Source organism: Pteropus medius, unplaced genomic scaffold, assembly GCF_902729225.1.
Source record: "Pteropus medius unplaced genomic scaffold, Ma_sr-lr_union100, whole genome shotgun sequence".
NCBI lineage: Eukaryota > Metazoa > Chordata > Mammalia > Chiroptera > Pteropodidae > Pteropus > Pteropus medius.
In genome coordinates, this window is record NW_024356249.1 from 11,161,662 (window position 1) to 11,188,792 (window position 27,131).

Consider the following 27,131-nt stretch of genomic DNA (forward strand, 5'->3'; position numbering starts at 1 on the left):
GTCAGTCTCTCCCTGTCGCTGCCGGAGAGTCTCTGCTTCCCCCTTCCTACCCGCTCGACAGCGGTAGCTCAGGCTCTTGGGAGAGGGGGAGACAGAGAGGGACTGACTTAATAAAGTTTCCTGAAACAACAACTACCAAAAAAGCCCAAGGTGCGGGGAGAACCCCATTCTTCCCACCCCTCTCCAAAAGCCTGAGGGACCGTTGCAGGTGGAGCGCTGCCGGGGGGAGCCGGGCTTCGGCGGCAGCCGTTGCCCCGGTGAGGGGCGCCTCTGGTCCTGCCCGCTCCGGTTCCGGCTCCTTCGGTGGCGGCGACGGCTGCCGCGGGGCGGTTCCTCCTGTCAACTGCCTGCGCCCGCGCGCCGCCCGCCCGCCAGCCCCACAGCGCGGAGGGACGCCGTGAGCCGCCGCCGCCGTCGCCTCGGGCCGCGGAGGGACGTGGTGAGCTGTGGCGCTTCCGCGTCAGCGCCGGCGGGGACTCTTTGGGAGCGCGTCGGGCCCGAACCCCGGTTCCCTTCGCGTGGTCCGCCGAGGCCGCGCCAGGTGGGGCCCGAAGCCACCTCCTACGCCAGGCTGTCCCCGCGGCCGCCCGGCCTTCCTTCCTTCCGCCTGCCCGCCGGCCCGCCCTTGGAGTTAAGTAAGTTGGGCGCACTTGGTTGTGGGGACAGGGGTTCCGCCGGGGAGACCCCAACGCACGTGCGTGGCGGGAGGGCGTGGGCCGGCCGCCGGGGAGCCGCATCTCGGCCGCCCCTGCCGCCGCGCCCCCCGCTCGGCCGCCCCGCGGGCCCCGGCGCAGGCTGTGGCCGCCGCGCTCCGCGCCTCCGTCTCCGCGCGCGCCCGCCCGGGACAGCCAGGCGGCCGTCGCCTGCGCAGCCGGCCCAGGCCCTCGTCCTGCGCTGCGCGCCCAAGGCTGCGTTTCCGGGTAGGGCGATGAACCTGTGCGGGTATCTGGGCTGGAGAAGCCTTCGTGCGTTTTACTGTTTTTCGGTTCCAGAAAAAGGTGGAGGGACAGCGGAGGGCGGGTGAAGCGGACATATCTGGAAAATGATCCAGAGCCCCCCCAGGAAGTTCAGGGTGCGTGACGGGTTTGTGCTTCTTTCAACAGCCAAGCCGCAATGAAGAGCTTCTTACAGTGAATGGAAAGTAGGTCGCGCCCACTGAAAATGCCTTTAAGGGACAAATACTGTCAGACTGACCACCATCATCACGGATGCTGTGAACCAGGTATACCCCTGTCTTCAGTTACTTTGCCCTCGATCAGAGCCAGTCTGCCTTCTGTTTCCTTTTAGTTTTCTTTTCCTCCTGCCCAAGAAGTCATTCCTAAGTAAGCAGGCTATAATTTACCTAGCATCAAACCAGTTATGAAGTTAAATGCTTGTACAAATAAAAAGGTCTGCCCTGCCTGATCACTTAAAAAAAGTACTGCAAGTGTCACCTTAAATCTTTTCCACAAGATTAATCACTCAATCCTTTTTCCCTCTTTCGAGGCAGCCTGCAGTTAGTAGTGTACCCCTATGCTCTGAAAATGTTTAAAGCTGAAGAGAAAGGAAAAAATAGGTAGTAGAATATTACCATTTACCTTCATGAAAGTTGTTTCATTTAAACTTGGAAAAACTCAAGTCTCTTATTCATTTTTATCAGAGAATAGCATTTTAAAGCCTAAAAATAAGTTTAGTTTGGGCTAAAAACCGGTTTGTTGAACTCAACTTGTTGGGAGAAATAGGTTTTGCCCAGTGCAACTTTTAAAAAAATTTCTCGGACAGAATGTACTGTATGGCAAAACAACAACAACAACAAAACAAAAACAAACAGATACTTTCGATTAGATGGAATATGTATTTTAAGCACATTTTATTCAATGGAGCTTTTTAAAGTTGAATTTATGAAATGAAAAAATTGCTTTTTGAAGTCTCATGAGGAATGTGAAGAAACTTTGATAAGTGTGGTATGTAAACCATTGATAGTTTTTCATAGAAATTTGATGTGCTTTGTTGCAAACAGGTGCAACTTAAAAGAGAATCATTGAATACATACTACCATTAAGCCAAATATAGATTTAGTTTTTTTTCCTTCCAGTTAAAGGCAGATATTTATCATTATTTTTGACCTAAAAGTTATCAGATCTTTATACTTTTGTTTGCTTTTGTTTGGGGTATTTTTAACTGCAGGTAGTAGTGTACCTCTGTGTATACTTATTGTACTAAGTTTTATCACCGTAGAGTTTATTTTAAGTAGAGTGCTCCTTCGCTTAATGGGAAAAACTGGAGATGGTATAGGGGAAGAACTTCCATTTTCAGAAAACTTTGGTACACATTAGAGTAAAGTTTGTACTATGACCCTAGCCCCACTGATTTGCTGAAAATTAGTAATAACTCACATCTGCTAATAAAACAGGTAATCCCAGGATTCCACTTTCTGTTTAGCTGCCCCCTTACTTGTCTAACTTTCAGCACCCTTTTACACTGCATATTTTGTGTAATTAAAGTGAAGATATATCACTTGTTTTACCTAATGTTGATTGGAGTTTGCTAGTTTTGAAGTAGAAGGCTGTGTATGCCTTTTATACTTATGTTCTGTTGACCTTTTATTCCAGTTTTTTTCTGACAACACTTAAAGTGATTTAGGTTGAATTAATTAATGAACTCATTTAGGAAGAAGTTTATTCATTCATTTTTTTGACAAATTATTGTTGTATACCTGTTAGGTGCTAGGCACTGTCCAGGGCAATGGGGATATAAGTGGTGAACAAAACAGAAGGTCATTCCCTCATAGAACTTTTGAGTGGGAAGAGAGACATAAACAAATAGACATAAAGTGACCATACCTTATTCAGTGTATTCTGGGAATTAAAGTTTTCTAGAGACTTTAATGTCTTTTTAAAGATGTTTTCTAGAGTTGAACTTTTTAATATGTATTGGAACTTTTTTTGATTCTTTTTTCACCCCCATTAACAAGAAATCAGATAAGTAGCAATAATTTTAATTTCAACTTTCTTTTACCATAAACTTTTCATGCAGTTTATTTTTCATACTGTCAGATCAAAAGTAGTGTTTCTTTGTGTTCTTAGCTAGAATTAAACACTTTGTAAGCATTTTGTTCAGTGGAAAGCTAGAAGTTTGTTAACTTATGGGGTAGTTAATTGTCATTTCAAAGGAAGGTCGGTGCTGAGTGGGAGGATGTTTTCAGTATAGAGAGGAATGTATTACAATAGAAGAATATGACATGATGTTTGGGAAATTCTTTTAATGGGCTCTCCTGAGAGGTCTATCCTGGTTTGGATTCTGAATAGTAGGTGAGTTCCTTGGATGAGAGCAGTGTGTTCTTGAGACTTTGCTCGGATGGTCAATTTGTAGTGAAAGGTGGTATTATAAACCTGTCAGTGTATGTAAAACATCTTAGTTATGTTTGAAGAATGTTTTTTGTTATAGAAGTTTTCAAATAGTCAGAAGTAAGGAGAATGGCATGAGGAACCTGATGTAAACTTGACACAACTCCCATCAGTTATCAATACATAGACAATTTGTTTTCATCTCTATTCTCCCCTCCCCATAATTCCCTTCTTCCCAACCCCTTATTATTTGTAAGCAAATCCCAGACATTGTAAGTAGGAAGATCTTTTAAAGATCTTGTTTTAAGGTAGGAGAGAGACTTACAAAAGTAAGTATTTTATTCAAGAATTGTGTTCTTGGAAGGACATAAAGAAAGATATTAACTTCTGAGGGTTTGGGTTTTTTGGTTAGAGGTAGATGCTATTGTTTTGTTTTGTTTTCCCCTAACTAGTCATGTAATCTGATATCGGGAGGGATGATAGGATATGTAAGAAGAAATTTTGTAAAATATTAATACATAAAGTTTTTTAGTGTTGAGAGTATGTTTTCAAATGAAGAAAGACTAGCTTCTTAAATGTAGTGGATGTGTCTGTGCATAACTAAGCTAACCCTGGGGTTGTTTTGAATGGTATCTCAGGATATCTATGTATCTGGTGGTAGCAGTCTTTGAAGGTGATAGGTAACAAAATTTAGCTCTAGCTTTATAATCAGATTACAAAGCTATAGCTTTATAATGTGGTAGTAGAAGTTGGTGTATTATAGAAAGTTTTCTGCAGTGTAGACCTAAATAAGGAAGGAGGCTCTAAGGAGAAGTTTTCATTTTTTCCTTTATCCCTCTTTTATTCACTATCGTTTTTTCATTCTCCCTTTCTAGAATTCTTGTTACGTACAGAGCCAGACCTTGAAGCTTTTAACTCTTTACAATTGTATAATTTCCACCCTCTCTTTTGTAGTGGAAAGAGATCCATCTAATCCAAATAAATGATAGCATCAATCTATTTACAAACTTATGCTATTGTATCAAATAAAGATAGTCATGGAGAAAAAGGGATTGAATTCTGCTTTCGGTTTTTGAAAAGATTTCAGTTTTTAGTGTCAGGAAAGCAGTTGCTTTTGCGCATGTTGGTGGGGGTTGTGGTAGTGATGGTGATTACGATGGTGATGGTGATAGAACATTTATTGAGCACTTACTATATCCCAGGCTCTGTTTTAACCAGTTTACCTGCATTAGCTAATTTAATCCTTATACAATCCTATGATTTAGGTACTTTTATTATCCCCATTTTGGAGATGAGACAAGATCATAGATTTTAATTTTCCCTAGTTGGCAGAAAAAGAATTTTAATGCAGTCAGTCCAAGTCTGGAGTCTTAATCACTGCAGTTAGTGTCAATGTCAGACGTTTTCAAAATGAGTTGTGCTTGTATGTTCTGAATTTATTTAAAATATTCCTAAAATATCTCTTAAAATTAGGAAAATTTCGCTTAATGAAATGACTTGGTTCTGAGATATAGTCCTCCCATATGTGTATACTGAGCACAGGTCTTGGAGTCCAAAAGAGAATGTAAGGCTGAGTCTGTATACATAGCACAGCAGGCTTTAGTCCCCTTTTGGAAAGCTAAGTGCTTTCCAAGCCGGGCTGTGAAGCAGCAGCAGCACACATTACTGAAGGTAACCCTCCTTATCTCCTCACCCTGAGCAGATGGGCCTGGGTTAAGATGGTAATAGTTGAGTGGAACATTATAACGTATTGAAACAAGAGGTAATTGAAGTGGCTGGTTTTTCTCCATGACTATCTTTATTTGATATCCGATGGAAAACTCAGTTTTCCTTTTCAGTTACCTTATTTGATGTCTGATGGGAAACTCAGTTTTCCTTTTCAGCTACCTGTAATTTAATTTATTGCATACTTATTTTGCCAATCTGAGAATTTTGGAAAGCAGGGATGATCTAGACTTCTGTATATGAAAATAAAGATTTTTATTTAAAACAAATATTTTTACTTATAAAAATGCACACTTCTAAAGGCCCTGGCTCTGAAGTACTTATGAATTGTGAGGCAGAGAGTGCAAATTGCCTGTGTAAACCCACCCTGACAGAACATTTTTTAAGTTTTGTTGGTATCCCATTAGACTTTTTGTGTTTATATTAGCATTTATACATGTATAGAAATATACATGAAATTTCTTTCTGTATTTATTGAAATATACTAATATATATTAATATAAATGAAATCATATTCTATAACCTGTTTTTGTTGCTTAACAATCATTATTGACATCCTTTGTTGTCAGCACATGTAGCTCTAGCTCATGCTTTCTGACAGCTGTCAGAGATTCTGTTATATGGATATTTCATAGCTTATTTAGTCTGAGTCCTTTTGGGAGACTTTTAAGTTGTTTGAAATTTTTTTCAGTTATTTACAGTGCTGTAGTGAACATTCTTGTACATCTGTCATTGCGCACTGGACCAGTTCTTTCCTTAGGCAGTGGTTTTTGAGTTTTGCTTTCATAATTGCCCAGAGAGCTGTACTAGATTGTCCAGAGGGTTTTGGAATGGTTTATGAGATGCGGCTAGGCCATCATCGTCCTAGAATTTTGGTTAAATATAGTGGTTCCTCTTAAAGGAAAACAAAAAGGCAAACATGACAGATATGTACTGAATAATACATATTCAGCAGATCTTTGCATTTAAACATTATCTTGCCTTAAGTAGCCTTATTTTAGCCTTGAATTGAGGAAACTTTTTATTTTTCCCCATTATTCATTTTGCCTTACAAAGATGACGGTGAAATGTATACAGGTGTGCTTGTTATTTACGTGATTGTAGCAAAACATTGTTTTACTTCAAGAGTAAATGATTTAAATAACCCTTTTTTGTGGGGATTGGGGTGGGTATTTGTCTTCCATGTAGTTTATATCCTGGAACCCGGAGATGCTCCTTTGTTACAGCAACCACTACAGACATCCAAATCTGGTATTCAACAAATAATTGAGTGCTTTCGATCAGGTATGAATGTTTTAGGATGTATTTTTCAATCTTCAAATAGTAGCTAAAAACTACCTAGAAATCTTTAGAAATAATTTAAGAGAATTAAAATGTATACATTGGTTTTTTAATAGAATATTTTTAATGCCATAATTTTTAAAAAGTGATTAATATTGACTTAATCTAGAGATTCTTTTTCAGTACTATATATTTAAAAATAAACTTAGTATGGTTTGAAGAAACATATTATGTGGTATATTTGCTGATAAAGTGCCTCTTCCTCTTAAAGTGTCCTTGTTACTTTTTGGCATGTTTTTTATAAACTTAAAGTCAGTAGTAAATTATACTGGCTCTTTATACACTTTGGCAGAGTACATTATTTATGCAGAGAGTTGGGGATGTTACTTGTTCTGGATTAATTACTTTATTATCTCTGTGTCTCACTCTCTGCCTAACCCTGAAGTTTCTGGAGTTTCAATATCTTTAATAGAGCACAAGATAGAAAAAAGACTTATTCCAGCCCCAATATCTTCAGATACATTTGTTTAGTTTTTTTTTCATTAGATTATTATAATTAGATATATAATAAGTGTATTTGTACAGTTGCAATTCAGTGCTTTGAAATAGGTATTGCTTACTACATATGAATGATTGAGAACTGTTAGCATTCCTGTGTTATCAGTAAGATCTTAAGGTGCTGCGATTCTTATGATCCACTTGTCCACTTGTAGATTTGGCTTCTCTGACATTGCAGACTATTGAGCCAAATAAGAACAAGCAAACACACATGACTGATGGACATCTAACTGATGGGCCCTTAAAGGATTAGAATATCTTTTGTTACTCTTTTAAAGCTTACTCTTTTAATGAAAAATTTCTGAGATTCAAAGGAAAAGATAACTTATATGCAACCATGTTTTGTATCGAGAAATTTTTGAGGTGCTTGTTTTTAAAACGTAAATGGAAATAGCGTTTATTTGGTTTATTTTAGGATTCTAAGAAATAAATTGTTCCTGAATCTAAAATAGTTTTTTTCTGACTCTCTAAGATCCATTTGTTATACTTTTCATCTATAGTCCTCATGACATTGCTTTTATGTATTATTTAATTCAGTAAGTATTTAGTGTATACCATATGCCTAGGCTCATGTTGGCTGGTGGCATAACCTATTTTAGGGTGGTGGTGGTTTTTAAATTTTTATACTTGCCCTTCATTAACAGAAATAACTGATAGGCCAGATTCTTCTATGGTAAATACAATTAAAATTTTAGTTATTAGAGATTGTATATAAATGTATTTCTGGCATAGTAGAAGAATGGTTAGTTTCTGTTTGTAGTAAGAGTTTCTATTAGGTACTTTTAGTGTAGAGATAAAATTTCTTTTTCTCACATCATGGACATGAAGGTAATAACTTTTTCATATTTAGTAATATTCCTTTTTAAAAATTTATAATTTGTAATTAGGTTATTTTCTACTGCTTCAGTTTATTGTAGTGTTGTTTAAGAAGTTAGAATTGGTTCATTCAGAAATGTTTGCCTTATAAGAAATACCATTTCAACAAGGTTCTATACTCAACATCTGTATTTTTTTTTAACTTTGAAAGATGAATATTTAAAAATGAAATTATTTGTTTCTTTATTGTACTGCGATCATATCTGTTTTTTCGTGTTTGCCATTTATTATCTAAGCTAAAGAAAAGAGACTGTGATATGGGTAGTATATATTTTTTAAATGTCCCCAGCAAATTTGCCTTCAGAGTTAGCTGGATAATCTAGAGTCTGCTAAGGTGGCTCTTTAGCACTGAGGTATTCAAGCTGTGGCTAACTGAAAACTTTGGAGGACAGGATGGAGATTTGGGGCTGCATGACTTAGGGACTGTGATCCATTCCCACTCTGAGACTCTTAAGTTCTACCCAGTCTCACTCTAGTCCCAAGCCTCCCTTCAATATCTCAACTCTGCTAGGGTCTTTCCATTATAGCTTGGTCACACTCATTGCATTTAAAGAACTATCCTGGTTGTGTTATCTGACAGATATTTGAAGGTAGAACTCTAACGTCCATGCTTTTGCTCTTGTTAACCTACAGAGGCTAAGTCAGGTTGGACAATAGTAATGTCTTAGGATATCTACCTTTATCTTCAAGCTTAGATGGTTGTCTTCAGCTACTGTATCATCTCTGTTTAAGTGACTTACCTTCTGCCTACACTGGGCTGTCTGTGACCTGGTATTAATTCCTACCCAAGCTGAAAGTTCATAAAAAGCTGAGGAAGGAGCTGACTCATTTTTTTAGGTCCACCGGCCCCATGTGTGTAGTACCGACTGCTTGACAGGTTTTGACCCATTCTCTTTGCCTCACACTTCAGCTTTTGTTCTGGTCTGTTTTCTTGGCTTTAAATTACAAACTTTTTCACCTCTGATATCTCTCTATTTCTGTCTGCTTGACCTGTAAATTAATTTGAATAGATTTTTCTTTTTTGGAATAAGTGATATGTGTAGTTTTTAAAAAATAAAGAAGTACAAAGAGAGATACAAAAATAAGTTTACTGCTACGTGGTTTGTGTCTTCTTCCGGAGACCTTCCATATATATATATATGAGTACATATCCCTCATTTTCTTCCTAATACAAATGGTAGCTGACTGCCTACTGCTATGTGTCTTTGCTTCATTAATAGTATATTCCACTGTTGTTTGACATTTGTCGGTAGGTAGATGTTTTGTTTTTTTTAGAAAACTGCCTATTTTGCCCCTACCTACAGATTTCGTGCTCTGAAATCCCTGGTGGTTGGGTGACTTGAGACATGCCATTTGTTCTGAATCCCTGACTCTGTGCCCTGCCCTATGCCGGAGCCTTGCCTTTGCTGTGTTAGTCCTTCTAGGATCACATCTGTGACTCGGTGTCTTCAAATTTCCCTCCTGTCTAGTTACACTTTTATTTTAGCTTCCTTCCTTTCTGACCTTTGTCCTCAAACTGAAACAAAAATTTAAATAACAAAAAAAGGTGTACTTACACTTTGGTAGAAGCAGAGGAGCTGTGGATTTCCATAAGGGTAAAAACAGAAAAATGGGAAGAGAGGGATAATAATCATTTTGTCCGGTATTTAAAACTGGTCTTGAATATGAAGTAACAACTTTTTCTTGAATTCTTAAAATATATAATATTGTAAAAAGAGAATATACAATTATAGAAAAAAGATTCTACCTGTAGAATATACTACTACTATGTACAAAGAACAGCATCTTTTTAGTTTTAGGGAGGAATAAATTGTAGTGAAAATGAGAATTAGCTTTGTGTGGTGACTGCTGTCATCATCATCTTCCTAAATTTAGGTTTGGTCATTTAACTTCTTAGAAGAAGTTTTTTGTTTTTGCTTGTTTGTTTTTACTGCTTAAAAAATCATTAATATCAGTTAGTGTAATCTGTGACTGGGTGGTGACGCCTCAGTTCTGACTCTGTAAGCAGAAGCCTAGGATGGAATTATGATTTATCAGAGATACATAAGAGAGTGCCATATTACTATATGATAGATTTTTGGAGGGATTGTTATATAGCAATTGTAGGAAATTTAAAATTGGACTAGATATTTTTCAGGTGAATAAGAAAAATATACATTTGTTTGTTTGATTTGTTGTTCTTAAATTGATCTTCAGAGCATGCCATTTGGGGCTATACTTCCAGGAGAGCAGCCATTTATATTAGTCTGGGAATTTCTCAGGGGCACAGGTCATACTCTTCTATGTCTCCAGTGAATAACATTGTACCTGGTATTTAACAGGTGTTCAATAAATATTTGCTAAACTTAACTAAAAGATTCAACAAGTAAACAATAAAGTTTTATTCTACTTGTAAATTTATTGTAGTTATGTGGCAGTGTTCCATAATGAACCAAGTAATTTTTTTCACCAATCCTTGCAGGTGGTGGTTTTAAGATAATTTTAATTTTCTTAAGTTTTGCTTCTTTTAGCTTTAAGTACTTATGTGAAGGGATGATCAGTTAGAAATTTCTCTCATACTTGTCGTGGAACTCAGGAGGTTTGACAGGAATTATAGATTTGCTTGCAATGTTGAGATGATAATGTGGTTAAACAGTCATCCTAAAGAAAATAGCTCATGTGTGAGTCAACAATAAAGAAAACAGTATACCATTTAAAAATGATTACTGCCACAACCTAAAATTGTCATTGACCAGCATATCAGTCTATTAAGAAGAAAAATTGAAAGCTTATCTTTGTCTAGTGCAGAAGAGTTAGAATTAATAATATGTCATGTAGAGTGACAGCCATCCAACCTAATATAAAATTGAATAGTGATTCCTATTGAAAAAGTCTTTTAAACATTTTCAGTGCATACAGTGTATTTGGCATTAAGGAATAGCACAAGATAAACCCTTGAGGTTTAACTAATTTTTATTGAGCATCTATTATGTGTGAGAAATATTCACAAATTAATTTCTAGGCATCAGAAACCTTACCCTTTGGAGGGCTGGTTTTTTGATAAATACTGATTGGTGGTCTATTTAAGCAGTATGTGGTGATATTTAAGGTAAGAAAGAGAGAGGAAAAGGAATAATTAGGAGTAAGGCAGCATGGCTCTCTCTCAAGATCGAGAGCTGTGGAAGAACTTGATGTTGCTGTGTAGATGACCGTGTCTGTTGTCTCAGGTGACCGAAAGTTTTAGCTATTGACAGAAGCTGTCTGATTATTAGCGAGCAAAACAATCAGAAAAGAGTAGCTGATTAGAATAAATTTATTATGTCCTGATAGGAAAAACAACAAAACCTTAAATGGCTACTTAAAGTAACTGAGGGAAAAACTTTTATTGTCTGTATTTATGGAATAGAAGACACCTTATTTTTCTCATTTGTAAAATGTATAATAGAAGATCTTTTAGGCACTTTTTTTTGACTTCCCAGTCAACTTTACATAGACTAGAAAAAAATTTTATTTATAGAGAAGATTTTCTTAAAACATAGAGATAGTTATTCAATATGTCATTTAAAGAATGTCAATCAGGCATGGTCCTGAGGGCTGGGAATATAGAGGTGAACATTTAAAGATATCTTCTCTATCCTTTTAGAGCTTTCAGTTCAATGGGGACACAGAAAAGTAATTACAAGATAGTAGGATAAAATAGTATAGATGCATAGGGTGCTCTGGGAATATAGGGGAAGAATTCTTAACCAAAAAAACAGGCTGGGTCAGAGAAGGCTTCCTGGAAGAAGTGACATCTAACCTGGGATCTGAAGGATTACTACAAGTGAGCCAGACTAGGGAAATGGGAGAATGTTATAAATGTTGAGGAAAAAAAAAATAAAGAAAACAGGCGAAGGCCTGAAAAGAGAGAGAGAAATAGAGAGTGGTGAATCCATAGATCTGAAAGACATTTGTTTTGTTGTGCCTGGATCAACACAGCTGTGCTTGTATGTGAGTATGTGTGTAGGTGGGGATGGGGATGGGTAGCATTTGTGATTGATAAATAAAATTGATCAGGGTTAGAATCAAATACTTTTGTTTTTTTTGGATGCTTATTGGGCATTTTCTACTGAATATAATTAACTCTATAACTCCATAGAAGTTATAACTCTATAACTAGGAATACATATAAGAAATTGATATGTGTGTGTGTGTGTGTGTGTGTATATACACACACACACACACACACACACACACACACACACTTATGATTGATTGAGAGAACCTGGTAAGACAAAGTAATATATCTGATTTAGGGATGTGGTCTTATATTTTTACAAGTAACTTGTTTTTTATGTATAACCTCATGTTGTACTTATTACTTAATTCTTCAGATGAATTTTTAAGTTAACCTAGTTCAGATTATTTTTGTGTCCCTCTTCAGTTCTTTTTGACTATCTTTAAGGCAGAATTGAATCTTTAGTGTAGGTCTTGCATGTCTTTTAATTTAGAATTAAAGTGTGCAGAAATTTCCTGTTTTCTTCTTACTGGTAATACACTCAGCTATACTTCCTGAGAACTTTAAGTAGATAAGTTAGAGGTTTATCTAAGTATTTTTACCATGAGTCTACCTCTTACAGTTTGTCAATCACTTGTGAGGTTAACCATGAACTATAAATATATGAGCAGTTTATTGCCAGTATATTTTGTAATATGAAATGAACTACACAAATAACATGTGTGTACATATTTATGTGAATTTTCTTTTACATAAAGAGTAATACCCAAGCTATCTTCTGAATCTTTTTAAATTTTATTTTCTTATTTAGTGGTAATATGGTAAGCATTGACTTGGATTTGGGAAATGGTAGAAATTATTTCATTATACATATTTTTTTCCCAGTGGAAACCTAGATGTATAATTTAATTTTGGGGGACTTAGGTTCATATTTTCTTTCGTAATTCTCCAACATAGGTTTGGTTTGTTCATTTTACAAGATGGATAAACCAAAGTGCAAAGATTATACAACTCTTTAAGGTCACACAGCTATCAGAATTGGAATCTTTAAAGACTTGATGAAGTTCTGAAAACCTGGTAATCATTTGCAATAGAATTTTGAGGGCTGGCCTGTATTCAGAATGGTGATAAAATACAAAATGATGATTAATGCAAAAATTAAATGTAAACAGATCATAGAAGATCGAATCAGAAATATTTAACTTTTATGGACCCTCCAGTATTAATTCTACTACTAAGATTGTGTTTACTCAGTAGTCCCAGAGCTTAATAGTCAAATGCTTGTTGAATGACAGAACACTTTGCACCTAGATAGTCTTAAAAATATTTTCAGGACACTTTTTTTTTCTTTAACTTAATGTATTGTTATTATTTGTTTGTATTTGAGGAAGCTGAAGGCTCCTTAATTAGTAAAGCATTGCAGATCAATTTTGTCAGTTTACCTGTGGCAAAGACCTGTAGGAAGTAGCACCAAAAGATCTTCCATTTGTGTTTTATTCCTAGTGGATGTTTTAATTTAAAGATCAGATGCTGTTGCCATTTATTTTTTCTCTGTCTTTTGATCTTTTGTCACAATGCTTAGATTCCCTAGATCACTGGCATTTTTTCAACGAATATTTATTGAGCATTATTAGAGCTAAACACTTTGTAGTTATAAATAATATAGACTTGGTCTTGTCCTCTTTGGAGTTTATTATCTAGTGGCTTTAAACTCGTAACTATGCCAATATTTAATTAATTGCAATTTGGGTAAGTTTTTGAAGGATAAAGGTTTTGATTAAATTTATAGTGGTGTCAATAGGCCTAAGCAAAATTCAAAATTATAGACAAAGATTCTCTACTATTACACTAAATGGCCATAGCCTTATATTGGCCCAGAACCTGAAGTAATTTGAGCTGAGTTTAAAAAGAAAAGTCACAGACAGTCCTGTGACACAATTTTGACCTTCTTTAAGGAATTGGGGAAAATGTGGTACAAAACTCCATGTTCACTTCTTATTGCAGAAGAGAGTTGGAAGAACCAGCTGAAAACTTTGGCAGAGAATGGGAGGGGATGGGGACGTTTAATTCTTCTGTCCTATTCCAAATCTGTAGAATCAGTCTCTAGGGGTGGATCACATACATCTATATTCTCAGATTATAGTGCTCAAACAGGTGTTGGAACCACTGTTTGCATATCCCAAGAATTGACTGGCTATTGAATTAGGAAAAAGAGTACCATTTTTAGCTATATTAATATCCAGATGATAGTAGGATTTTTGCTTAGAACTTAGCTAAATACACTCTAGTAGAAATTGGCAGTGTCTGTATTTTGTTTTTAAAGAGTAAAATTGCACTTTTGGTTTGTCAACTGTGGTTGCCCAGTTTAAAAGTATATATTAAAATTACCTTTTGTGTTAAATTTTTTTAATTTTTTTTCCCCTAGGAACTAAACAACTTAAGCATATTTTATTGAAAGATGTGGACACTATTTTTGAATGTAAATTATGCCGCAGTCTCTTTAGAGGATTGCCAAATCTAATTACTCATAAAAAATTCTACTGCCCACCAAGTCTCCAGATGGATGACAGTAAGTTTTATTAATGCATTCAGTTAATGCATTTTACAATGAAATATTCTTATACTACAACTATATGTTTGTGTTAAATTACGAATGTCTAGTTATGGATAATTTAATGATAGAGAATGAAATTAAATATTTGACTCAATGTTATACTGTTCCTTAAGTAGGTACTTATTTGTGGTTTTCACTTGGATTTTCCTAAAGATATATGAGGTTAGATTTGTGAGTATATTTATTTGTATTAAAATATTGAATATAGTTTTTGAATGTTAATATGGATCATATAGTTTACATTCATGATTATTGTAAGTTAAAATATTAATGCTTGAGGGGGTATTGATATTTTTCCTCTTCTTTAATAGCTTGTTACCAGATATGATTGCTTATTTACTTAGATTCCTTTAAGTAAATGAGATTGTTGGGAATAGAGCAAAGAATGGGTAAATGAATTGATTTCTTGGGAATGATGAAGAACATTAAAAATATTTATTAATCTTTTTGATGTTTCTGGGTCTTCATTTGAAGTTCAGTTTTGTTCTTAGTGAAATTTATTTAGATCAGTCGTTTTATCAGAAATTAGAATGTGTTATGAGCTAACTTGAGATCTGAAGTAGTTTGATCAGTTTCTTTCTCAGTGAAATTTATATCAGTCATTTTATCAGAAATTAGATTGTATTATGTGCTAACTTAAGATCTGAAATAGAGGAGGGTAGATAGTAGGCTAATAAATTAGCCTTTGTGGAACCAGATGTTTGTCGAATTAATCGTATTGCCCCTATATGTTTAAGTTAGCATTATACATAATGGTGTTATTTTCTTGCTTTAAAGAACTATTGTAAACTCCCTAAAATATTTTAATGATAGCTTACTTTCATTATTTCTTGTTCAGGGATTTAACTCTTTGTGGGCTTAAAAAATATAGAACTTATTTTGCCAGTTTCATACTATAGTTGCATTATGAATTTTGTACATTTTTTAACTTAACCTTTTTGGTATTGTAATGAAGTGCAAACTTCAAATATAAGTACTACTTTAATTAATTGTTAGCATGAAGCTGATTTAAAGCATGTTATAGGACAGATGAAACGAAAATTTCCTATGTGTTTGGCAGTTTTCTGCTGCTGTTAGATCTACTATACTTCTTTTTATCGTTGAGATATAGATGAAAAGGCATTCTATAAAATTAAAAGCATTTTATTAAATCTAACTGTTTAAAGAAAATGTGAATTTTCTGGTATTCTTTGTTATTTTTTAGTATGAAGTTGACTTACAGAGGGAAATAGATAAATGGATTTGCCGGATTATTGTGTACTCTTGGCAATAGTCATTCTACAAATACTTTTGTGAAAATGTTATTTTATAGACACTACTTTATCCATTTTAAAAAAGACGAGTAGATGAGCTATGATGAATTATTTCTTGATGTCTAAATAGGTAACAGATTTGATGCTATATTTGTAGTTAGAATTTAGTTATACATGGAGACATAACCAATGTTAGACAACTGTGTTACAATGGGAATATTTAGTTGCCTATAGAGGATATAATTAACTGCACAAGTAAATAAAACTGCTCTATTTTTAGCATAAATCTATAGTTTTTAATCATTTATTTTAATAGAATTATGTCATGTTAAGGAGACAGGTAGTAAGACTGAGTCGAGCAAATACTTATATATCAAGTCATTCATGTTTATATATTTTCATACAGATTTTCTTCTTCATGTCTATTAATATGTCTCCATACAGTTAGACTAGGAGATTTATTATGCATTTGGCTAATAGGAATGCTGTCGTTTTCTAAAAAAAAAATATATTTATATATAGTACCATTTTTCATGATGTTTTCTCCATCTTTGGATTATGAGAACTTTGATTTGCCTTTGGTAGTCTAAAAATTTTAGACTAAAAATATGAAATATTTTATCATTTGGACATCCATGCATGTGCTTATATATTTTATATTAATGGCACTTAGAAGTAGAAGTAACTTTTCAGTTGCATATATCCCATAACATTTGTGTACCATGATGAGGTTTTAAATTAAGCAAATTTTAGTTTAATACTGGTTTTTATCTTCATAAAATACTGAAAAGAGTTAATGCTGTTATAAAAATAAACATCAACTAGAAACATACATTTTAAGATAGGTGTTCATAATACATTAAAAAATACTAGAGGGCTAGAGCAGGCCAATTATTTCAGATTAAAATGTTGTTTTTTTCCTTAACAGACCTTCCTGATGTAAACGACAAACAAAGCCAAGCCATAAGCGATCTCCTAGAAGCCATATATCCAAGTGTGGACAAGCGAGAATACATTATTAAGCTAGAACCCATAGAAACTAATCAAAATGCAGTGTTTCAATATATTTCAAGGACTGATAATCCTACTGAAGTCACAGAGTCAAGCAGTACTCCTGAACAAACCGAAGTTCAAATGCAGGAAACTAGCACTGAACAGTCTAAAACAGTACCAGTTACAGATACAGAGGTGGAAACTGTAGAGCCCCCTCCTGTTGAGATTATTGCAGATGAAGTTGCACCTACATCTGACGAACAACCTCAGGAATCGCAGGCTGACTTGGAAACTTCTGACAACTCTGATTTTGGTCACCAGTTGATATGTTGTCTTTGTAGAAAAGAATTCAATTCCAGACGAGGTGTTCGTCGTCATATTCGAAAAGTACATAAGAAAAAGATGGAAGAACTAAAAAAGTACATTGAAACACGAAAGAATCCAAACCAATCCTCTAAAGGACGCAGTAAGAATGTTCTAGTTCCATTAAGTAGAAGTTGCCCAGTATGTTGTAAATCATTTGCTACAAAAGCGAATGTAAGGAGGCATTTTGATGAAGTTCATAGAGGACTGAGGAGGGATTCAATTACTCCTGATATAGCAACAAAGCCTGGGCAACCTTTGTTCTTGGATTCTGTTTCTCCTAAAAAATCTTTTAAGACTCGAAAACAAAAGTCGTCTTCAAAGGCTGAATACAATTTAACTGCATGCAAATGCCTCCTTTGCAAGAGGAAATATAGTTCACAAATAATGCTTAAAAGACATATGCAAATTGTCCACAAGATAACTCTTTCTGGAACAAACTCTAAAAGAGAGAAAGGCCCTAATAATACTGCCAACAGTTCAGAAATAAAAGTTAAAGTTGAACCAGCAGATTCTGTAGAATCTTCACCCCCTTCCATTACCCATTCTCCACAGAATGAATTAAAGGGAACAAATCATTCAAATGAAAAAAAGAACACACCGGCAGCACAGAAAAATAAAGTTAAACAAGACTCTGAAAGCCCTAAATCAACTAGTCCGACTGCTGCAGGTGGCCAGCAAAAAACCAGGAAACCAAAACTTTCAGCTGGCTTTGACTTTAAGCAACTTTACTGTAAACTTTGTAAACGTCAGTTTACTTCCAAACAGAACTTGACTAAACACATTGAGTTGCACACAGATGGGAATAACATTTATGTTAAATTCTACAAGTGTCCTCTTTGCACTTACGAAACTCGTCGGAAGCGGGATGTGATACGGCATATAACTGTGGTTCATAAAAAGTCATCCCGCTATCTTGGGAAAATAACAGCCAGTTTGGAGATCAGAGCTATAAAAAAACCCATTGATTTTGTTCTAAATAAAGTGGCAAAAAGAGGCCCTTCGAGGGATGAAACAAAACATAGCGATTCAAAACATGATGGCACTTCTAACTCTCCTAGTAAAAAGTATGAAGTTGCTGACGTTGGTATTGAAGTAAAAGTCACAAAAAACTTTTCTCTTCACAGATGCAATAAATGTGGAAAGGCATTTGCCAAAAAGACTTATCTTGAACATCATAAGAAAACTCATAAGGCAAATGCTTCCAATTCACCTGAAGGAAACAAAACCAAAGGCCGAAGTACAAGATCTAAGGCTCTTGTCTGGTGAGGAACAGTTACAGAGTTTTGCTTTTTTCCCCCCATCGAACTAAAAAAAAATCATTTGACCATAATTTATAGCTGGTTCCATTTTAACACATGTTTGCTTCCATATATCTTATGGCAGTGGGAACTGCAAGAGTAATGTGCATATTGCATTTACCTCTTCAGTGACCTTTCTTTATTCCAGTGGCTTGGGAACAAAAGTTAACTTCAGATCTTCCGCAGGACAATGCAATATAGTTATAGGTAGATGACACAGGGTCAGTGCTTTCCTCTCAATGTTGTAAAATACACATTTATATTGGCTTATGTTTACAATAGACGACTTCTGTTTAACTAACTTTGCACAGGTTTAATTTGATTCAGTGACTTAGTCTACTAATTAATGCATTGTAGGAAAGTTAAATATATTAGAATGAATTTGCGATGGCGATAATTATAGGAAAAAAGTCTTTTGAGGCACTGTAATTATTGTAAAAATTAATCTGTGACGGCTAAATAAAGTGCTGCACTCAGAAAAAAAAAACCCAATTGAATTTAGAACTATTAGCATTTATTATTTACATTTAACATAGTGCTTTGAGGCAAAGGGGAAAACTTGATAAAAGTTTGGAATTTTTTTTTTCCCTTCTCTTTGGGAGTATGTGTCAGTTACTGTTTTTTAGTTTTGATCTATGGAAAAAGTGATTACTTAGGTCCCAGATTTCTTATTTTTCCCTTTTTGTTTAGATAAACTTTTTGGTGATCATTTCAGCATAGTTAATATTATTAAATAGGGATTTTTGGGTTTTTTTGTTTTTGTTTTTTTTTGTGTGGTTGTGTGTTGCAAAAAGAGTAAAATCCCTATTGGGAAGAAAGAAAAAATACTACTTTTTAAGAAGGTTTGGAACAAATGTAGATGTGTAAAATGTAATTTAAAATAAGGAGTAGGCTCCCTATACTTGTTTTTGCAAGTCTCTACATATTTTTAAAGTTTACCTGCAGTACCTGTGTCCCTTGTGTTAAGGCATTTAATTTAATATATTAGTATTAAATTAGTTTTGGATTCAGGTTCTAAAGCAGTATAGTTTGAGTGCTGAGTAGGTTAAATGTTGTGGTTTGATTATCACACATTTTTTTATTTGTGGAAAACTTGAGATGAAACCATTCTTTAGAAGTCATTTACTATTGTATAATTTTAAAAACAAGGTTTTATTGGTAAACTCAAAAGTGTTCATTTATTCCCATTTCTCCTCAGATAACTTCAAGTGATGTACGAAAAGGTTTGGAGTTCATTTTTGTGGAAAGACTTTAAATTGGTGTTAGAACCACTAAACGTCTTCAAATGGTACTATGAGGAAAAAAAAAGAAAAACATTTTCATAAATATTCGACTGTAACTGCTGTTTTCTGACTAAAATAATAACCATCTAACAACCACTTGTTTCAAAGGCACTGCCTTTTCCAGCACTTTGATGTAGCTGTGACATTACATAATGTCATCACAGTCCATCAGCTAACCACCCTTGACCTTGTGCATTTGGTCTACAGATTCTACAAAAAAAAGTTGCAAATTTTCTTTTCCAAATAACTTGTTGATTAGAGCGATCAACAACCTGAAGAAAATATCACCACTGGTGATTTTTAATTGACAAAGACTTTGTATCTTAGTGATTTTGGTTTAGTTCCACTTTATTTGGAAAAATTTTTATCTGAATTGTACAGAAAGATGATTTCCTAGTGAGTGTACGTTAGGACTAAAAGACAGATTAGTGTCAATGCATTATACATATTTAGCCTACTAAATATTTGTAATTCTTTTTACATCCATTTATTTCTAACTTGTTCTCCAGCACTTATTTTTGTTTGAAAGTTTTATTCTAAAATATATACTATAGGAAAGTTCCAGTTCATTTTCATCCATGGATCATTACAGTTTTCATTTGTAAACATATGAGGTCTTTATGAAAATTAAACATTCCCCTCTTTTTCTTTAAATTTTATACAAAGCACTTTAATGATAGATGCAACTTAATTTTTCAGTTTCTATTTTTTTTTAAAGACCACACATTTACTAATGTTAATATGAAGGTAGTAAATAGCTTACTGATATTTTATGGATACAGACAATCCATGCACAACCACTTGTTATGATACTAGTTTATTTCTTTAGATATTGCTAAAAAAGGAAGATGGGGGTGTAAATCCTGATTTCTTTTCTCCCAAGTAAAATCTTAAATGACCACTTTAGATAATATTTGATTCCTACTATAAAATTTGGAAAATAATGAATTCTCATCCATTTTTTATAATCAAGATTTTAGGAAAAACAGAAGTACATCTATATGAAATTTTGGACAGGTTTTTGTGTATCAATATTTTGTACTTTTTAGGGAATATTTTATTTTTTAGTAATTTTTGTCAAATTATAAAAGGAACAGCAGAGAATATACCATGTTTTTACATAGGTTCATACCTGTACTTAGGAGGGACCCTGTCCATCTATATACTTTTTGTACAAAATTTTAAAATGTTGAAGATCCATAAGGTCATAATAAAATGCTCTTATAGCTAGAAAAACATTTACCTTCCCAGTGCTTTGCACTAAAATATACTGTGAAAGGAAACTAGAAAGACTGTAACTGTTGCTGGAAATGTTCTATATTGAATGTACATGCTCTTGTTGGAAAAATGTACTATATGTGATGGAAATAAACCAGACTGAGTTATTTCAGCTAAATGTGCTGAACAAAGGTGCATTGGTTGAAACTTAAATGTTTTATTATCAAATTTAAATTTATTCAGTGACTGAGCAGCTACACTTGAATTATATCCTGATAGTTTTATTTTTAAGAATTAGAGTGATAATTTCTCTTTAATTTAAAAACAGATTTACTTTTCCACAGATGGAAAACTTGTACTTACAGTTCTAACTTTAATGATTATAATAGTGTAATATATTTAGGGAACTAAATGTGTAGGTGGTATTTCATTTATAAACCATCTTCATTAGTTGCACATTATTAAACCTGTATGTTTGACTTTTGCAAGGTGTTATCTTTTCTGCATTCCTACACACAAGACATATTCCAAAGATACTTTCCAGACTTAAGTACCTATAACCAGTGAAAAGATACAAGGATTCCCAAAAAGCTTGAGCTAGCCTTTCGCTACAGCCTCTCATCTGTATGTCGGCCTTTTCCTCTCTGCTTTACTTGTTAAATACTTTAGAGAAGAAAGAAAAATAGCCTGATGTTGGTGGAGGGGAGCCCAATTACTAGAATTTCCTTACTTTATTCACATGTGCGCACATGTCTTCTCCATCATAACTCTAGGGCCACAGAGAGGAATTCAAGGAGGAATTGAGGGTTCAAGGACTGTCAAAAATATCAGTCATTGAGAGAAAAATAGCACTATCTCAGGATTGGACTAAATTAGAAAGGCCTAGAAAGATTAGGAATATTTTATCATAATAGCCAAATTAATAGATCATGTAGACAGAGAAGTTAGAGGCTAAACTGAGACCAGTTTAGAAAGGTAGAATGAACAAGTAAGAAGTGATTGGAAATTCTTTATTCTTTCCATTCCTTTCTGGTCTTCATTCTTTTTGTTTTAATATTGATTCTTGAGCTTCCTCATCTCAGAGGTTTAGGCTTGAGGCTCTTAAGAGGCCTAGGAAGTTTGTGCCAGAAACTTTTCTACGTGTAGGCTATATAAACCAATATTTATAGCACTTTTTGTTATTGTCGGGAGGAGTAGTTGCAAGTAAAGGACTGTCAAACTGCTTATATTAAGACCTATCTCTGGCTACAGATTATATCCACCTTTGCTGCTATTTGATCAGTTAAGAGTTTTCCTATAGAATTCAACTCATCCTTCCTGAAGATACCTTCCATTCCTAAGTGTGGTGGAAGAGGAGAAACAAAAGGTATGGCTTGCCCTTCAATTTCCTAAGTTTGGATAGTGTGAGAGCCGGATGAGGTATGGCTGACACTGGGCCAGTAGTCATTACAACATGCAGATGTACCTTGAGTGCACAGTGACCATTTTTTTTTTTTATTGCTTCATGTCTCTTTTTTCCCTTCTTTACTCCCTACTTTAAAAAGAAAATTTTCTTCTCTGAGAGATATATATATATATATATATATATATATATATATATATATATATATATAGTGAAGAATGTGTGAATTACCCATCCTTAGTTTTTAACCTAGTTTTATATATATGAGCTAAGTTTTCAGTTGACACAGATTGCTTATAGTGTTTAAAAGTACCTTCACATTTTTTAGTAATGCGTGTTTGTTTTATTGCTTTATGGTTAATAGGCTGTTCTAGTCAGTTTGCTTTAATGCAGTAGCAGGGAGTTTTGTGGCTTTGCTAAAGCTTGAGTTTCTGGGGATAGAAAGAGGAGTTTCCTAAGTAGGTATGTAGATGGAGAGGCACAAGTGCATATCATTTCCTGTTGCGAAGTTGCAAAAGATCTCTTCAAATAGCATGACCACTGAAGATGAGCTAGAAATGCTGTATAAATGAGGTTTCCAGGTTTCCTGCAGTGGCCTGTGGAAGTATTCTAGATCCTTAAGAGTTTTAGAAGTTACTCTTCTAATGGAATCTATGGATTACCAGGATTATGATTTAGCCATGGTTCTCATAGTTGATCTGAAGCTGAGCTCTAAGATATGTGTGGCATGATGTTGGCTGTGCCGTTAGACAAAATCCTTCTGTACTCTATGCTATTCTTTCCCTCTGACCGTAAGAGCTAATGGAAACCTCAGGATTGAAAAAGCGTAAGGATCAGCATTCTTTAGAAGTGCTGTTAGTTATTTGGTTTCTAAGTCATTAGGCACATGATAGAATGGAGTATAAAACATGTTTCACTTAAACTCATCTACAATTATTTTGGCTTTTCTAATTTTCCAAGTTATTTCTCACTCTCATAATTTGTTTCTGCATCCTTTTCCTCTGATTTCTATTCTTAGCTTCCAGCTCTTTCTTATTTTCTCTTCTGGTTAATTAACAGAAATCATTAGTACCAAGATAGCTAAAACTTTTTTTGAGAAGGTAAGAGGGCAGAAAGTCAGCTCGTTTCTTCCTGAATCTTAATGCTTTACATTCTGTTTGTTGGGTTTATTATTTATTTTTAAGCTGCTTCCTCTGCATGTATTCACCACTCCCACAGCACAAACAGAAGGGAACATAGATGCATCGGGTTGGGAATACACCCAGAGTTGGTGGTTTTGCTGTTTGTGTTCACTCAGCAGAATTTGCTCGATTGTGTGTTTTTGAAGTCAGGGACTATGTCTTGATAACTCTTTTAGTGCCTAGCACATTTTAATGTATATCCAGGCACTTAAAATAAATGTTTGATAATGATATTAAAGTAAGTAGCTTTTTCCATCTCAAAACCTTGCTGTCATATACTTTGAGACTTTGGGTCTTAATTTTATAAACTTATTATCTCAATATTGGTAGATTTCACTTATTTAAGAAAAATGCCACCTGTACTAAAATTAGAGTTTATGATAATAATGGGAATTCTTAATATTAGCTGCTAATAATAAACATTCATGGAATGCTTATTGTATGCCAAGCACTCTGCTAATCTTTAACATGCATAGTGTCCCTGGTCCACCAACAACCCTTTGAAGTAAGAACTGTTACTTCATTATCCCCATTTTATAGAACAGAAAAATGAAGCTTAGAGAAGTTTAGTGATTTATTCAAGTTCACATAGCCTAGTAAATTACAGAACTGAGACTTGACACCAGGTCTGTGAGTACAAAGCATGTACCCTTGATCAGTGTACCTTATATTTGCACATTTTACCGTTTGCAAAGCACATTCACTGCATTACTTTATTGGCAGCTTAGTGTAATGATCTGGAGCTAGATTAGTTGGTGAAATTTTTGTATTCACAAGTTATTTCCTGTGTGACCTTGTTCAAGTTTCTTAAATATTCTATGTCCTAGTTATCTCACCTATAAAATGGGGATATTACCTCATAGGTGGTTCTGAGGATGAAGAATACATGTAAAACAGAATAGTGCCTACCACATTACAATAAATGTTATATATGATTACTACAAGTTATTTTCATAGTGTATCCAAATGTGGAATTTTTTTTATTGCCTCTAAGTTTAGATGGAAATGTGTGCATTAGAAGAGAGAACTTTTATTGCTACATACATATTTTAACTGCTGCTTTTGAATTTAATTGGGACAGTGAAGCTAACCAACTATATTATTATTTGCTACCAGTTCTAATCAGATATTACTGGTTTATTATTCTTACATTATTTATTTATCTTGAAAAAGATATTAGGCAGTTGTAAGCACATTCATGGTATGTTAGGCTTTGTTTTTATAGTTACTCCCCAGAGTAACCGATCTCTCTTAAAATTCTCATTATTTTGTGTCCTATCACAGAAATATTTTATTTTTGGTCATGTGCAAATATTGACATGGAGTGTTTACAGCTGAAATATTTCTATAAAACAAAATTAGATATGCAATACTATTAGAAAGCCTTCAGTTGTGGAGAGTGGGTTCTTTAGGAGAGCACAATTTAGGCTAAGTCAGGAATTTCTTTGGTGAATGTGTCATGAAGAGATAAGAAGAAATGGTGCTTTTCAACAGTCTTGCCAATGGAAAACAGTGGCAGTACTCCAGATTTCAGCTGAGGCCCGAGAACTGTTAAATTATCTAATGAGAGGGTTTACCCATACATCTGACGGTTCTTGACCTTGCTTTTTTAACAAAAAAGATGATTTTTGAAATTTTAATATTTAGGGACCAGTATAATTTGCAACAGCAGAGAACCTTTGTCCGTAGTCTTGGATGAACCTTCATATCCTGAACTTCATTCAGATGAAGTGGTGGGGTTCCACCACCTGGGTTGTGTGGCTTCGTAATGATTCTGATACTCAAATACTTGTGTCAGGTATCTGGAGCGTATTCCTGGCACACAGAATGTCGTAATATTTAATCAATAGAATGATGTGGTTGAAAAAATAGCCAAACCAAAATAAAAACCCAATTTGAATGCTTAAGCAATGTATTTGGGTGTCCTCTATATAATCTGGTAATACTTTCAATACAAGAGTGTGTAATGATATTATGTTCAGAGGAGAAATTATTACACCAAAATGAACCTTAAGTGCATAGACCTCTTATTACAACTCAGGTTTTGAATATTGCCTTTTAATCCCCTTTATCTGTGGGATTATTCTGAAAATAAATTTGCTCTGAGAAATGGAACTGTAGCTTTTAGTCAGACTTTCTTTCTAAGCTGTACAAAAGGGTTTTTTAAAAAAAGCTGAGACACTCTGGCGTAGATCAGTGCTTTGGTAGACCTGAACCTCAATGTACTTGGTAGTTGTGACTGGTAGGTTTTATTTTAGATGGGAAGAAAAAGCAAGGAATACTTCTAGGAAAAATTAGCAAAGCACTAGGGACATTGTGTGCACAAGTGACTGCATTATATGAAAACAAATTAGGGAAAGGATTTTAATGTTTCTTTGAATTTTTGACATATAAGTTGTTAGGATTGTTTTTATATAAGCTTCTGTAGGAGAATTCCATATTATTTTCATGCCTTTTGATCATTAGATATTTATTTGAGTTTCTTGGAGTCTACCATGCTGGGCATTTGTAGATGTTTGAGGCTTTCTGAGCATCATTCTCCTTTCTTTGGAGTGGGCAGGCTTGAAGAGGTAAGATAGGCTAATGGGGCTTTCTTATGAAAGACAAAAACACACCGAACATTATGAATTTTAAATATATATTTATAACATTTATATTCTCAAGTAAAACTTTTTTCAAAACATTTTCATAATTTTCCAGTTTTTCCTTTCTTTGGCCAACTTGACGAGTCAACTATTGTTTCTTGTGATTGTAAAAGAACAAAATCACATTTGCCATGAAATTTGGACACATTTATATACATACAAGAGGAGGAAACTTTTAAAAGATGGTTTTGTTTTCTGTAAATGTCCTGAATCTCTTTTTAATCTCTAAGTACACAATTGAGATGACATGAATTATTAATTTTTAAGGGTTAAGATATTTTTTTGAAGGCCCTTCTTTCCAAAACCGTTAACTAGGGCTAAATAATGCAGTACCTTCAAACCACAGATACTACAAGATGGAAGACAGACCCAAAATGCTTAGATTACTAGCCACCACCCAATTTGCCATGTCATCTAATTGCAGGTGTGTGAGTGCATATGCACTCATATACAAACATTGTGCTGTGTGTGTGTGTGTGTGTGTGTGTGTGTGTGTGTGTGTGTTGTCACAAGCACACTTTTACTTTGTAGCTAGTAAGGAGTGGTTTATTAGGAGGCTTTATGTAGGGAAACAAGGGACATAGAAGTGGCCAGGCCTTATGGGAATCTAAGAGTAATTGTACAAACTGGCTTCACGTAGATACCAGCTAGGTGTTATAGAAACTGGAAAAAAATGAATACAACTCTAGTGATTGGTTGTTGCCATCTTAGCAGCGAAAGTATTGCTTCTCTGCAGCTATTAGCCCTTTTCAGATTCCGCTTTTTCTTTTTCTTTTTAAAAAACTAATGACCTCATTCTGTATTTTCTCAGTATGGTTGTAACTGCCTCATTACTTCTGCTGCTTGCCTCTTCTGTGTCTTTCAGCTACTTGCTCTCCATATATCTTGGTTCAGTTAGGTTGGGCAAATCCCCCATGCCAGGCCTCTTCATAGATTACCGGTCATAGGTTGCTCTTCACTTATTGGCTGCTCTTGGGGCAGATGCTTTCTGTTGATCCTGTCATTGTGATCATGGTGGCAGAGTCGGTGCCATAAAACATGGTCCTGGACCCAATAAAAGGAATCTTTCAATGGGAATCTTTTAAAAGAGGGACCTGGATAGTCCTCGAATGTAATAATCTTTCCAGGATGCATAG

The 27,131-nt window shown here is 34.9% G+C and overlaps 1 protein-coding gene across 3 annotated transcripts in view; it reads left to right on the top strand.

Annotated features, from left to right (window-relative positions):
• The window catches only part of ZNF800 (zinc finger protein 800), a 46,419-nt gene continuing 19,288 nt past the window's right edge, over positions 1-27,131 (top strand). The window contains exons 1-6 of one of the 3 annotated variants that reach the window (XM_039861034.1): positions 1-635; positions 1,104-1,222; positions 6,240-6,335; positions 14,168-14,311; positions 16,538-18,230; positions 19,465-21,252. In XM_039861034.1, coding sequence (XP_039716968.1) covers positions 1,135-1,222; positions 6,240-6,335; positions 14,168-14,311; positions 16,538-18,230; position 19,465 — 2,022 coding nt within the window. In that variant the 5' untranslated portion in view covers positions 1-635; positions 1,104-1,134 and the 3' untranslated portion in view covers positions 19,466-21,252. Of the gene's footprint in view, positions 636-1,103; positions 1,223-6,239; positions 6,336-14,167; positions 14,312-16,537; positions 18,231-19,464; positions 21,253-27,131 lie in introns of those variants that run through there. The other 2 variants (XM_039861031.1, XM_039861033.1) reach the window with 2 other exon arrangements.